The sequence below is a fragment of the Gouania willdenowi genome, chromosome 19 (assembly GCF_900634775.1).
Source record: "Gouania willdenowi chromosome 19, fGouWil2.1, whole genome shotgun sequence".
NCBI lineage: Eukaryota > Metazoa > Chordata > Actinopteri > Blenniiformes > Gobiesocidae > Gouania > Gouania willdenowi.
Genome location: NC_041062.1, coordinates 14,755,682 through 14,771,956, shown reverse-complemented (window position 1 = coordinate 14,771,956; position 16,275 = coordinate 14,755,682). Strand labels below are relative to the sequence as shown.

Here is a 16,275-nt window from a genome sequence, read left to right as displayed (position 1 = left end):
TTTAGATTCTCATCACAATCATCAGGAAACTGTTCGGGAAATGAACAGATTCCTGAATCATTTTGAGTTGAAGGAAGACGGAGTTCATTTCCCCAATCCTGGCAAGGTTCCTGAACGCTTCCAGTGTCATCTTCCACATGAGAAAGAGGGACCTTGGGGACGTCTGTCTCAATGTGTGTGTTTTGACTGGATGCAGGAGTTGGCAGGACCTCATCAGCCTCTTCATACACATGTGCCTCACCATCCTTCACAAGAGTAACAGTTCGTGAGGCCTCCGTTGGCATTAGTGCCTGTGCAGTGGAAAGACTAGAGAAAAATTAAAAAAAAAGATTAGTACAAAAGTCAATAGAACAACAAGTTGATCTCCGTGTGTGATTGCCTCCTCAGTGCAGAAACTCACTAGTCACTGCTGTCTGCATCCTGGCTCAGGTGGGTCATCGTGATAAATGGATGCTGAAGAGCATCAGTCGGAGAGAATCTCTTCTCCTCATCCAGAGTCAGCAGGTGCTTGAGGAAGTCTATGAACTCCCTCCTGTCCATAAACTCTGCAGCATCCTCTTCTTCATAGATCTGGATTTAAAAAAAGAAAAGAAAAAAAAGAGTTCCTGTAGGTCCTAGAACAAGTTCAAACCTCTCTCGCTCAAAACATGTGATAAGTGTTCACAAAAAAATCAACCGTGAGTAATTTAATCTTATAAACACATGGATAAAGTAGGTTACATCTTAAAGAAGAGACCGCTGCTAAGTATTTGAACTCAAAGATTGTAGAGAACACTTACATAGATCAGGTCATCCAAGGAGTTGAAATGAGGGCGCCTGGTGGGCCATTCCTTGGCTTTCACAGTGTTAATACTTGAGTATTCTTCTGGTGTCTGAGGAAACACAATGACAATAATAAGGGTTTAGGATAAGTTTAAGGCAACAGTCAAGATTCAACAACAATAAAAAAGTATGTTTTACCAGGAGCCTCCATGTTAAGCCAAGCTCATCTTCATCCCCACAAAAGAATCTCTGTGCATGCATGCCAAATAGGAGCTGGTCTTCTGATGGCATTCCAAGACACTCCACCATGGCTTTCATCTGCAGAAAGAACACACATTAGGGACCGTTCTTCAAGACTTTATATACATGTTTGAGAAAGAGCATGTAGGTCATTAAATGGATGGAGGGATGGTGTATTAAAAAAGGTGACTTACCATGAGATATTCACATCTGACAGGGAAGAGGTTGGTAGTCAGGTAAAGGTTGGCCAGCATATAGCCCAGTCCCCACATGTCAATGGCCTCTGTGTACGGAAGGCCAAGACACACCTCTGGGGCCCTGTGAAGCAAAATGAATGAAATACATTTTAGAAATCTGATGCTTAGCACTAAGTACCAACACTATAATTACTAAGGGTGTATCGATTCATCCACTCGATTGATTCATTGATTTATATTCCTACAATCCAACGACATCAATCTGTGCTCAGCCTTCCGGATGACATTAATCAATATAAAATCGCTTTAAGAGGTAATCAATCGAAACGTAGCCTTAGCTTGCTAGCATTAGCTCTGCAGAAAGCCTTAAGCTCACCATCAAGTTAAAATGAAAAGTACCAGGTAGCAGAAAAGGTCACATACTGTTATTTAAACTGAAGTGTTGGTTGGACTTCATTCAAATAAAATGTGAATACATTACATTTATGTTCATAATATATTCATAGACGATTCCTCTACAAGAAAATTTAGGAATCTATCAAACCTCACCTGTACTGTCTAGTATTCAGGGATTTTATTTCAGTCACACTGGTTGAATTATTATTTTGACTAAAAACTTACAGAATCAATTTCAAGTCACTTAATCGTTTCAGATCGAATTGTTCTAAATGAACCAATATCATCTTTGAATCAAATCGCCAAAACAACGAATCGAATCGTAGCTAAAATGAATGGTTACACCCCTAATAAGGACACAGGTTTGTTGCAAAAACACAGAAGTCATTCAGGCTGACACCCTCATACCTGTAGCCAAGGGGTTGAAGCCACTTCCCATGCGGTGCGGAGGAGGATGGATGAGCCAGTCCGAAGTCAATGAGCTTGACTTGTAATGTATCCTCCTCAGTGTTTACCACCATCACATTGTCAAGCTTGATGTCATTGTGGGTGATCCCCAGAGATTGGAGTCTCTGTAAGGCTACCAACATCTGCAGAGACACGATGAGAAAAGACAGAATTAAAATGGAGTTCCTCTTATGGAGCTGTTTTAGCTCAAACTTTAACTCAAGGCTCAATTAGCAAGAATTATCATTGATAGGATTTTAGTCACACAATAAAAAAGGATCATACCTGCTTGGCAATGGGGCGGATTTGGTTCACATACATTGAGGAACCCACTACAGTTTTGAGATACTGTAATAGGTTCATCTCAAGCAATTCAAAAACAAGGCAGGTGTAGCTGGAGTACTCGAACCTCTCGTGGAATTTGACCAAGTTAAACTGGTCTGGATCCAATTCGCTGATTTTATTCAACATAGACAGCTGGAGGGGAATAAAAGCACAATTAGATCATCTTTATATCACTATTCCCTAAACAGTTCATAGTTAAAGACCTGTTGGAGGCACCAAAACTAGGAGAGATCCAAACACTCACCTCCTCCTCCACGCCTTGCACAAACCCGTCCTTCATGATTTTTACTGCCACTAGTTCCCCAGTGGAATTAACGTGGCATTTGGCCACTTTGCCGAAGGAACCTTCTCCGATGAACTCAATGATTGTATATTGAGTTGAGCTGCTCTGCAGAACCTGTCCTACAATTAGTTGAGACTCTGTCAAAGTGGATAGACAGGACACAAGGTTAGTGTTCAGTATTTCAACAGTGAGACTCACATAAACAAGGACATGTTGTCCTGTCCTGTCATTTTGAAGTTTGAGGGTTTTTTTTTTTTTTAAAAAAAACAGTCAAATCTACTTTTAATGTGAAGTCCTGACTCTGCATTTATTGCATGTGTTGCATTTTCTGTTGGTACACTCTAAACTGTATTATCTACATTAAATATCAAACAGGTTTTTTTTTTTTCAAGAAATGTTATTTTCAATTTAATTAAACCAGATTAAAGTAATTTTCTAAGGATAATTTGTAAAACTTTTTAAGTAAATCTACTGATTTACTAAAGTCTTCTTTCATCTTTAGCAGATCAGAGTTCATCCTCATATTTTGTTTGTAAAGTCTCTTACCTACAGCAGCCATTTCTCAGTCAGGTTTTTACAATTTGAGCTTTGAAAATATTGCTTATTTAACTTCTGGATACTTGGATCAAGAGAGAATGTTTGTCCAACTGAACCACAACCACTCAGACAAGTTACTGGAGTTATGGCTTTGTTTGGCTCTCTTTCATCTTGCAGCCATGGCAACCATACTTGAAAGTGACCATCAAACTCTATTGCACATGCATAATTTCAGTGTTGACAAATGAAATAAAAATACTTTGGTAGTTTTCTTTTTTTTTGGTACTTTTACTCCACTATTGAATTAATAATATAAGGATGTAGGACTGGAAAAGTTTTAAAAGACTCTCAAACTGTACTAAACAGTATCATCTCCATAAAATATTGATCTGTTTTTTTCCCCAAGGAATGAAATGTCCAACATATTAAAACCAGAATAAAAAATAATTTTCAAATGATAATTTGTAACATCGGTAAAGTCTCTTACCTACAGCAGCCATTTCTTAATCAGGTTTTCACAATTTGAGCTCTGAAAATATTCAAATATTGCTTATTTAACTTCTGGATACTTGGATCAAGAGAGAATGTTTGTCCAACTGAACCACAACCACTCAGACAAGCTACTGGATTTATGGCTTTGTTTGGCTCTCTTTCATCTTGCAGCCATGGCAACCATACTTGAAAGCGACCATCAAACTGTATTGCACATGCATAATTTTAGTGTTGACAAATGAAATAAATATACTTAGGTAGTTTTCTTTTTTTTTGTACTTTTACTCCACTATTGAATTAATAATATAAGGATGTAGGACTGGAAAAGTTTTAAACTTCTTCAAACCCTTTTTGAACAGGAATATCTTCAATGAGATGATTATTAAATGTGCATATATGTATTCATTTATTATTATTATTATTATTATTATTATTATTATTATTATTATTATTATTATTATTATTATTATTATTATTATTATTATTATTATTATTATTCACTTTTAATATTGATATATATTCAATAATTAAAGATCTAATCTAATCTTCATTTCTCTCAATGCCCTTGTTGCTCTGTACATTTTCTCTCCTGACAGCTATTTTTTTTTTGTCATTGCTTCATTTTGGATAATTAATTAATTAATTAATTATTGAATTAAATAAATAAATAAATAAATAAACACATTTTATGTCATTTTTGTGCGTCCTTATATTTCTTCCATTTTCAGCTTCCAGTATCTCAGGAACTACATCACATAGGAAACTGAAATTTGGTATAGTAATACAGTTCCACCTACTCTTTCAGAATATACAAAACGATCTCACATACATCCTATCTGGTGGACATGCCAGCTCATCAAAATTGGAAAAAAGCTCTGGAACATGTTTTGGTCTTCAGTTAACAACTTAGCATGTGCCGCTTCCTGTAATTTGATCATCTTTGAGCTACTGTATGTACATAGAATGTTCACATCACTAATGATTAGTCACATATATGCATTGGTTCTTCTTGGGTGACAGTCTCTTGAAATTCGAAAAAACACCTTTTTTAATATAAGGAATATAAGAGAAAAAAAAAATCTATTTCTTGGGATATAATTTTTTTTATTTATGCGACTTCTTCACTTTTATTTTCGACCCCAACTTTGTGAATATTGAAAATCTTTAACATGAGGCCATTGTAGCTTGCTTCTTTGTCTTATAATCACGTGTTATTTATTAGTTTTTATCCCCAAACCCACAAAAACATTTTTCCAATTTTGATGAGCTGGCATATCCACTAGATAGGATGTATAGCAGATATTTTTGTTTATTCTGAGAGAGTAGGTGAAGCTGTATTACTATACCAAATTTCAGTTTCCCGTAGTTCTTGAGATATTGGAAGCTGGAAATGGAAGAAAAATAACGACGCATTAAAATCAACACATACCCCCCTCACTAAATTGTCCATATCTCAAAAAGTATTCATCTGCTCAAACTAAAAAGAACGCAGATTGCACGCATACGTCTCGCCGATGTCGTCCTCAGATCGTGTCTCGGCATTCTACTCCTAATGATACTACTTATAAAATTGTAGAACTGTAAACTGTCACTTTCTGCTTTGGCATTGTCACTTTTCTTTTGGCTATGCTACTGAAAATACATTTATGATCATGAACTGTGTCTCTCTTTATTTTGTCCACACATAATAAGCTATTTAGTGGTAGTATATTGTTGTTGTTGTTGTTGTTGTGATATTGCCATATTCCTATCAGATTTAAGTAAATACTCGACTATGGATATGGAGATATTTACTAATTGAATGATCCGAGCTAAATAAAGGTTAATATAAGCTGCAGAGAGGCCGCGCTGAGCATCTTTAATCCATCGTCCAAACATCGGCTGATGTCTCCGTGACGTCTGCCCATTGAGCAAACACTCTCCATAATACGTCTCGCCAATTCAACTTCATTCATCGTGCCGACGTCGGCGAGATATATGTGTGCTATCTGGATACAGTGTGCCTATTGAATAATCACGAAACAATTGGTAAAAATTTCAGATTTTTTTTTCAACCAGTGTGTGAGCTATTTGTTGAAAAGACATAAATGACCCAGATAGGAGTTGGTACACAGTAGAAAACAATTGTCTCTGTGCAAAAGGGTCAGTTACTGCGTAAATGTGTTTCAGGTGGTGACCGAAGAGCTTCCAAACCAATCTGAGTCAAGTTTTGTGAACTCAATGATTGAGGTCGTGGCCTGCAGTGGAAGCCTGGTGAAAAGTCAGCAGGTGGGAGAAGCTGAGCTGACCTTAGAGGAGCGTAGAGTGGAGCTACTGCAGCAGAGTCTTAACATTTTGTTGCACAATGTTGTTGTTGAGTCAATCACTGCAGTCAGGTGATTTAAGGGTACCGTACCATCATTTTTGTCCAGGCCAGTTTCATATTCATACAAAGCACTCTTCAACAGAGGAGTACTGTTTGTCTGTATACACACACATTCATTCCCTTGACCAGACTTTGTTTTGTATAATGTTGACCGATTTAACACTAATGCACTGTTTCATGTGCTCAGCTCTATATAAAAAATTAAAAAACGTGTAGTAAGTAAAATGATTTATTGCCAAAATTGTGGTTGTGCAATATGTTGTTAAAGGTCCCATATCATGCTAATTTTCACCCATCTCCATTTGTTCTAAGAACCCCAAAAACATAGTATTTGAGGTTTATTTTCCCAAACTCTCCTGTTTACCATAGTTTTAGCCTCCGAAAAGTGTCTTTCTGAGCAACTCTACACAAACAGGCTGATTTACAGCCTACTCATGCATATTTAAGTGTGGGCGTGTCTATAGACGGGACACTGACTTTCTCCTCCCTGCACGGTGACATAGGGCCAGAGGACCCACTTCGTAGCCGAGCTCATGCTGCTTTATAAACACGAGACAGAGTGTGGGGGCGGGGCGATCGCCGGTTCATACACAGACTGTAGAAGATACATACATAGCACTGCGCGAAGGACCCTGAAATGCTCACCTTTGTGGGCGTGTCTGTTTACATGTCAATCACGGCAGAGAGATTCCTGGCTTCTCCAGCTCAGTGCCGCGTCAAATTTGTCATCAAAGTGGAAACGCATCATCAAATTGGAGCGAGGTGTTTGGGCTCACCCTGTAGTAAGAAAGGAGCAAATCACCCTCTAACGAATGATTGAGGGAATCAATGAAAAAAACACTTTGGGCATGTGTATGAAGCCCTAATAGCACTTTATGATGTTTAAAGCACAGAAAAGTCCATTTAGCTTAACATGAGACCTTTAATGTTTTGCGCAAAAAAGCCTCAAGTTGTGAATATTAGCAATAATAATAGTTATTATTTCACAGAGCACTGATATCCAGCCATTTCTGTTCAATTGTGTTGGCATGGTTACTAAAACTGACTTTTGACTTGATATGGCACAGCCCCCCTAGAATATTTTTAACCAGCCGCCACTGTGTGCTTTATATATCTATTTACTGTATGTTTTCATTTAAGCTTTAGTATAATGTATGAATGTTCACAGCATTTCAATGTTAATAAAGGTCGGCCTACCAGATTCTACTCACTTAATTGTATTTAGTAAGTGGTGGACAAGTGGGTATTTTAGATTTCTTGTACACCTGTCTTAAAATGTAAAGGACACTGGAGCTTCGTGAGGGTGGCAGAAAATTTCCCCTATTTTCAAATCCAAAACTTGACTGGTATGACATTGTTGGGAGTCTTGCAAGCTCAAAATGCACCTTTAGCTGCTCAAAGTTCTTCCACCAGTGTGTTTATCGTCTTAGAATTCAGAGGTCAGGTTACCTTCACAGCGTCCCCCGCACGCTGCCCTTTCTTTGGACCAACTCGCTCACTCAGCCTCCAGTCAGTTTGCATTCTTCCTCCGGCAGTTCTTTCAAAGACTTTTGCGAGCTTCCATATGCTCTGAAGCAAAAATACATTATTACGCTCATTAAATGATTAATAAATCATATCTAACATCATGAGAAGCACATAACTCTTTCCTAACTTTAATAGAAAGAGACTGTAATGATTTTACACTGTCAGAGAGATAAAGCAGACTCACCACTGCCCAACATGGTGCAGGGAGAAGGTGAAGGGATGTGTGATGGACGAGGTAGAACACTAAAACCTGATTTCATAAATTCATAATAGTTAATAGTCTTGGCTACAGATAGCTTATGTCAAATTATGGGTATAAAAGATATAAATATACAGTCTTATAACTTGAAACCTAGGTTTATTCTCTAAGTATTATGGAAGAAAAAACACAATAATTGCAATGACAGTTGTTCAAATGTACAGTTTGTTTAGTTGAGAGGGACTCAGTAATAATAATCTCAAATAACTTTGCCCTGAATAACTCAAAAAGTGAATTAAAAAGCCAGAAGAATTGAAACAAGTTCATGTTGCTAAAATATTACGTGTATAACGTCATACATGCAACATGCAACAAAGACGGTTCTATGGCAGTTCTTGACGCCGCGCTCTGTTGTCTGCGAAACGTTTCTATTGCCATTTTCCATGGAGCTGCGTACACGGATATTCAGGAAGACTGGCTTGTCGACAGTGCAAGGATATAGTCCAGTGGGCAAGAGCAGGTCGAAACTAGCTGACATCTTTGTCCTGTTGCAGCCGCTAGCCAGAAGACAAGTTTGTCTAACTCCGCCTTTGGGTGTTGCCACGTTACACCAACTGGGAGTATTCCACCACAGACCTTAAAACAGATTTTTCATTTGTTCTGTCAGGATGCCCAGTTCCACCCTCCTCATCCTAGTGGATGGAGGTGTCAGTTGAGCCTCCGACAGTCTGACCCATGTCACAGGTCGTACCGGTTTTCATGGTTTTCCGGTAGCGGGCAAACCAATGCCATACCTGATGGAATATGGGGACCACTGCATTAATAAAACAAACTTCCCCCCCTCCCCCCCTCCCAGTAGTCAAAAGATTCAATTATCAAAATATATATGAATTCATTTGTTTTTCTTTTTTGGCGCTCGAGTCATGTGACCATTGTCTTCTTCTGTTGTGCAATTCTTGCGCAAAAATGAAGCAGAAAGTGGCCCCCAGCCCGACTTTATCATGATGTTACAACATTAAAGGTGCAGTCCGCAACTCTCAGATTCCTCCCTCCTTCCACGCTGCTCTCTTGCCCTACCTCCAAACTTTCCAAATTTCCTTCCTCAGAGGAGCTAACAAGCTAACGTTAGCCAGACAGCAATATCACAGTAATATACTGTAACATGTTCTGTTAAAAGCATATTACTGCAGCGCTTTTCTCTCTCAATGTGCACACACCTCGGCAACAGCAGCAACAACACAGTATCACTTACAGCAGCCCACACGGACAACGCATGCACCACAGAGTTCTAGTGTAACAATTACAAATCAAACATAATGTAGATCAAGCAGCAGTAATTACTTCTCATGCAGAAAAGTCACCAATTCCATCTTCTACTCCTCCAGACCATACACTGTAAAAAAGACGGCGCTCCAGCCCGGGAAGGGGGAGGGGACTGTGAGCAACAGCTGTCAGACAGTCCATCAAACACAATCCTGGCTCGGATTGGTTCTTTTTGCTCGGTCGCGGGGCATTCTGGCAATCTGCCAAAGGCGGCAGCAGCAGCAGCAGCAGAGGAGACTCAATGAGCCTGTTTTTTTTTTCACACAAACTACTAGTTTGATGTAAAGCTATCCATACATAGTGACAGCTTTAGCAAATAAGACAAAAACTCACTTTTATAAGAGTTGCAGACTGCACCCTTAAACCACGCATCGACTCAAACTTTTGTCGTCAACATTATCAATTATGTTACTAATCATTTTTGCATTATTGTATGTTACACACATCATGGTTGGCGCGAATCTTGAGATGGTCTATATATTTATATTCTATCGTTTCTTTTGCCCCCCCGGCAAGAATCTCAAACTCCGCCTATGACACTTTCCATGTACAGTATATTCACATAAATCACTGACTCAATGGCTATAGAATAGTTTACATTTTTTGTGTGCACAACACATGTGCACATTGTTGTTAATTGGCAATACATTAAACACTTTTCATGTTAAATATAAGACTTGTACAGGTACTCTTTCAGCTCATTTTTAGATGAAACGTTCAAATAGATTATTCTCATGGCATTTAGGGGTAGAAATGGCAGTAAATTATGTTTTATTGACGTGAGAATTATGAGGGGGTCCTTGAAAAGTTTTGCTTGGATCCAAGGAGTTTGAGCAACCCTGGAAGAGAGCACCGTTGCAAGGCAGGAATCAGTAATATGACAGTGCTGACTTGGAAATCACCTCTGATTAGCTTGTTGTGCTAAATCTCCACAGTAATTATCCTCACGGCTATATAATTAAGTATGAAAGGAAAAGTAGTTCATCTAGATGAAGGCATTGTCCTAGACAGAGTGAACACACTAATAGAACAGTAACTACATTAATAAATAACCTAATTATGGCCCCAAAGCGAACAACAACAAATACACAAGATAGGCATTGGAAACCTCAAAACACAAAGGCAATAATATGAAATGTATATGATAGGATTAGAAGACTTGGGATGAATGAATACAAACACACACATGCAGAGAGACACAGGCACAGCTAATTTCCCTTACTCCCCCTACTTGTCGCTATGCAATTAGATAAGCGATGTTGAAGGAGGCTCTTGACGCCGACGCACTTCCATTTCAGAGCAGCTTTCATAACATCAGAGCCGGACTTCATCAGTCCACTTTGACCAAACTCTATCAAACTGAGCCGGTCGTCCCACTCCAACCCAGCCCACTCCACGTTAGCTCATTGTCATGCTTCCTTCCAAAGCCTAACCCTAATGGAAGTGTTCACATGCCTCCCCTTCTTTATGCTCCACCTGAGTTTGATTGGCTCAGTCCCAGCGGAACCACATTGTGCTCTGAAGCAGTTGGAAATAGCTTTCAAAATCAACTAGTTCTCTCTCTGTCATAAAAGGTCAGTATTTAAGCCTTGAGCAATTCAATGATGTCTATTTGGTTCTTATTGTCAAACATCATCGAAGCAATCAAATGAGCAAACATGCTCTTTGATAATAATTAGAGAAGGAAAGGGATCATTTCCCCATTGCAGTCCTGCAGGATATCATTACCATCATCATTATGGGCTGTCAGATCTCTGAAACTGAAAACCAGAATATGTTTTGTCAAAGTCATAGTTGATTAATATTTCTAATGTTATATTCGAAGAGCAACAAAACTCCAAAACCCCTTTTTTTCTGCTGTATTCAAATGTATTTTGGTATAAAGCAGTGCTGGTGATTGATCCTGGTCCAGTCCTCTTGTCTGCGTCCCCCTTCGTACCGAGTCTGGTACAAACGTGATCTAGCCATATATCACAGGGCAGTCTAGCTCTCATGTGACAACAGTGCACAACTTGTGTGAGTGTCCATCCATCCAACCATCCATCCATCCATCAATCCATCCATTTTAGGACCTGACTGTTCCTGTTTTCAGGGACACGGCGATCTGCTGGTGCCTATCTCCAGTTCTCAATGGGCGCTAGGTGGGGGTACACCCTGGACAGGGCACCAGTCCATCGCAGGACAATTCGTGTGGGTGTTCAAACCAAAACAACAGATTATCAGGGCCTATCATAGAGAAACATTGAAAAATATAAAAATAAAAGAAATGTCCTTCACCTCCATGGAGTAAGGGTCTATCTTTGGTAAAAGTTTTGTCAAAAAACCCTTAAGTATCTTTAATGTAATCCTGCTAACAGACAAACAAATAAATAAAACGCCAATAAAAAATATTTGGTGGAGGTAATAATATTGTTTAGATATTTAGAAATAATTTGATCCATAATCTACACCTACGTTGTCAATACTAAAGTTATTGACAGGCAGCGCAAGGGGAAAGATGGGAAAGACAATCAACGAGAGCAGAATTTACTCACAAAATGTTTATTTCATATACAAAAATGGCACACACTTGTTCAATAGGTGTATGCGACTGCAACCTTACTTATGTTTGCATTTGCTTCTTGAATCATTGAGTTTAATACCAGAATAAATTTGTGTCACTAAAACAGATTACTTTTATTTAGGCTTCTAAGATATGTCAGCTTCCTCTGTCGCTATATTCAGGATTCTTGCTGCAGTGTCTTGCCTCCCTGATAGCACTATCTTTAGTCAACAAGGAGCCTTAAAACAGATGGCAACCCCCCACAAAGCCCCTAAACAGCATGAAGCCACACTCAATTTACGACGATACTCTAATATATTACACATCTACCAACAAAGTAGAAATGACTACTTGAGAATAAATGAGTTTAAAGATGAAAGAACATTTTATTCTCAGATGAGTATTGCTCTCCTCTTTCCTCCTCCTTGATTAGATTGGAAATACTCAAACTGGCAAAGCAGATGTAGTGAAGTAGAAGGATGCTTCTGTGTTTACTTTATCTTTGCATTCTCCATGTATCCTTATTCTCTATCTTGAACATCTCTTGTGAAAGCTGCGGGAGACGATAACTTTTTCATTAGATAAAGACAGGTAAAGGGGCGGACTCACTCAAGGTTTAGTGGTATTAAAACCTGTGCAAACATCACTCCACATGCTAATAAGGAGTATAAAACCCAGGGAATCGGAGATGTGCCACCGCTGCGCTCCCCAAGGCACCCACAATCCATATGAATAGTAGGTGGATCTCCCAGGGGGAGCAAAAATATGGGAGGAGGAAATGCAAATAAATGTATGCAGGGGGAGCAATGCCATTCATGAAATCTGGAACAGTTTGCGGTGATAGTTTTAGTACCAGAAAATAATACAACTGAAAAGCAGGTGCAAACACACGCAGAGATCATCGCCGCAGTAAATGTGGACAGAAAACACAGCGGAGATAGAAAAATAGCTGGACGTGTGTCCATCTCTCCTCCGCGGGTCACTGTCTCACACACGAGCGCACGCAATCAGCCACAGGCATGCACCCATCCGTCATTCACAGTCACATCTACGCACAATAAAGAATATCTATCTATCTATCTATCTATCTATCTATCTATCTATCTATCTATCTATCTATCTACTGTAGTTCATCCATTCTTTTATTAGTTTCCTCTACTAACACCTCCAATTCTGCTGCTTCACTTTTTAATTTTCGCTTCCGCGCACTCATGTTCACCCTCCATGTTCAACACAACACGTACAAAACTCTCATTTAAATAAGGGCGGTCTGCACCAGTTCTACACGTGTACTAATCATTGCTGCAATCTTAGTGAATTCTGTGCAGCAGGTGAGGAAACTAATTACCACCCTTTATTTCAGATCTTAGTGAATCCGCCCCATAGTGTGGGAACTCACATCAATAAATCGAAGATCATTTGCTTGAAAAAGTTTGTTTTGATCTCCAATGTAAACACTGTAATTGACACAATTGAAAGAGAAAAGTGATTTGTTCCCGGTGTCATGTACTGAGTTCACGTCGTACTGAGATTGTATAAGCGCACATATGCGCAGGCGCGCACGTTTACTACCGAAAAATGAATTTTTGCTAAAAAAAAAAAATTCATTTTTGGTTTTTTTTGTTTTCAAAGTGAACGGACACGTGTTTTATTTGTTTATTGGATTATGTTCGGGTTAGGATTATAATCTCAGTACGGAGGTAAACTTGTGATAGCTCCTCAATTTGCGAGACGTTAAATTCCGGCCGATTCGGATCTTTTCACGTGAGTCCCAACAAACCCAACTGTCATTGTTTTGCTGCAACTTTAAGTTCATGGGAAGTGACTTTGACAGAGTTTTTGGGGGCAAAATTCAAGAAACCACAGTAAAAAAAGTCAAAACACTTCCATGCGTCCATCTAATCCACATTCCACAATGCAAGGTGCAGAACTGCCCTATAGCCAGAAGTTTGCAAAATAAATTAAATGAAAAAAATAACATTAAGATAAAATGTGTATTTTGATTAGAAAAAGTAAGTTGAACTTGAAAAAAGCACCAAGAAATTACTGTTAAGTTTTAAAGAAGGAGCACCAGAAGTTTCTCCCCTTGCAAGAAACAAATACTTATGAAAATAAAAAGAAATAGAGGCAAAAACAAAGGAGATAAAATTGTTCCACATGGCAAAAAAAAAATGCTTGTCATCAAGAATTCTCTATCTCTATAAATAATATAGATTGAAAATACAATATTCATCAGGGTTTTTCAGTCAACTCAATTGTTCACACTACAGTATGTCATTTCATAGTCTCTTCTCTGTAATGCTCTGTAACATTATTCCCTGCTCTCGCCTTTAAACAGGATCTTCCACCAACAGTTCATCCTCCTTCCCATATCCTCCAGTGCAGCTCCATGTGATTTCATTATTACCTCCTTCACACACGTGTTGTTTCCCTATGGACCAAACGTGTCAAATAAATCACTCAGCTTCTCTTTGCAGCTCTTTATTTCATTTGAGTCTGTCATGATTGATAACTCTAATCCATGTTTATGCATATCTCCAGGGAAGCGTTTCGCAGCTTCACACTCAGTTTCACACATAGTTACAACCTTAAGGGAAACCATGACCACCGTGACACAACAGCCACAAAACAGTGCACGTTTTACAAATGTGTTTGGAAAACACATAAATAAATAAATAAATAACATTAAACTTTAATTATATTGTGCTGTGCTGTGCAAAAGATGTAACCTGAGATCACTGTCAAAAACTCAAAGTTGGTTATGTTTAATCAAAACTATTGAAAAGGAGAGAATACAAAAAATAGAAATTTAAACAGAGGATGTTAGTTCTGGGGCATTTTGGAACTTAAATAGGCCGAATCAAAAAAACACAATTTTCTTTTCTTTTTTTTTTTTAAAGAAAAAACAACTACCTAATTATTGCGCCACATATTAATGATGTGTTTAAGTATCTTAGAAAATTCAAACAAAGCCACAGATGTTAGTAGGTCTACCTCTAGGATTTATACCTCCAATAATTTTATATTCGATCAAATCATAGTGTTTGCCTGATTGATCAATACATCCAAAATAATTTGCTTGAAAAATGATGCAAAAGGTTGAAAGTTTTCCATCGTCACTGTAAACACTTCATTTGTTCATTGTTCATTCTCATGCATTGCATTATGGGATGTGGAGTCAATGAGACAGTTGCGTTGAAGTGTTTTTTTTTTACATCGTTCTGATATCACTGGAAGTATCGGATACATAATTACTGTCCTCGTCTGGTGAAGAAATACAAGAAATAACGGTAAGAATGAAAGAAAAATACTTCGCATTCGTCTATGGGACTCCGCATCCCACAATGCAATGCACAAAAATGTCAACAAACGGAGTGCTTACGGTGGAGATGAAAACCAACTTTCAATCGGCAAATTTCATCGTTTTTCCTTTTTGCAAATTATGTTCACTTTATTGATCTATGAGGCATTCACTAATATTTTATTTAATAAGAAAATAATTGCACGTAGTCACTTTAAATAATTTGTGTATCATGCAATTTAAATCGCAGAAATGTTGTGGAATAATTAAATGGTTTTATAATAGTGAGATAGTTTTTGAGCTTATAAGGTTCTGCAATATGTAAAGATGTGCAAAGAAAATTTAATTAAATTTGTCTTGTTGAAGGTCCTGAGGTCTCTGGAAATTAATAATATGGTGACTTATTAATAACGCGTCTTTTTCCTGCAATTTTCACTTTGAACTTAGTTTAAAGTTCAAAGTTTAAAGTTACTAGGTCTTGAGTTTGATTTGTCTGGTCTAGTCTGTCCAACTGGTGGCAGTTTAATAAATCCCCGAGCAATGGCGGTTTTTGATATGGGCAAAGACGCCCAGGGCGGCAATCTCGAGGGGATGGCACGAGAAAAAAAACAAAAAACAATCATTACTTTTATGTATTATTATTTATCTTTCCGGTGACGGCTAGGGTTACGTGAATCTCCTTTCGACAAGTTTTGTTTACTTTGATAATATGTTCGACTGTCTGCTGTTGCAGGACCGATGTTATATTATAAGTGGGGACTATTTTAACTAGTGACCAATGAGTCCCGTATGGGGTTCATCAAATTGTCTAATCAAACCCACAAATAAATAAATTGTTTTGTCATTTTCTCTTTACAGCTTGGCAATAATTGTAATTATTATTTAACAAATAATCAGGTAAATTGTCATCAAATGTGTCCGAACTATTGTTGTATTTATGTATTTAACTATTATCCATTTAAATAATAATAAAAGGCAAGCAGTTAGGCAGTGATAAGCATAACCCACACCATAGGTGAAAAACTAACGTATGAGGACATGATTCATGACTTTGCCCGCACCAAGGCAAGACGGGTACGTTTTTAGTTTCAACAAAGCACTAAAATTGAGATTACCCGCCTAGGGAGTAATTGGTGTCAGAACTGCCACTGTCCCTGAGGTTGCCTTTCTTTTTATTTTCTGCCTTATTATCCCTGACCTTGTGTTCTTTTAATTGGAAGCTTTTTGATATAGTCATTTTCAAATAAAACCCTTTCAATGTCTTAATTTAGTTGTGCAGCTGTTTGTACAAAGAAAAATGAAAAATAGACATCCTCATC

The 16,275-nt window shown here is 38.1% G+C and overlaps 1 protein-coding gene across 1 annotated transcript; it reads right to left on the bottom strand.

Annotated features, from left to right (window-relative positions):
- Nucleotides 1-399: 399 nt before the first annotated feature.
- On the bottom strand, nucleotides 400-3,229 carry LOC114481838 (homeodomain-interacting protein kinase 2-like). Its single transcript, XM_028476892.1, has 8 exons — nucleotides 3,217-3,229; nucleotides 2,632-2,807; nucleotides 2,328-2,519; nucleotides 2,004-2,185; nucleotides 1,197-1,320; nucleotides 961-1,080; nucleotides 780-872; nucleotides 400-570 (listed from the first exon to the last, which is right to left on the bottom strand). The coding sequence occupies exons 1-8, from the start codon at nucleotides 3,227-3,229 to the stop codon at nucleotides 400-402; spliced, it is 1,071 nt and encodes a 356-aa protein (XP_028332693.1).
- Between the last annotated feature and the right edge of the window lie 13,046 nt (nucleotides 3,230-16,275).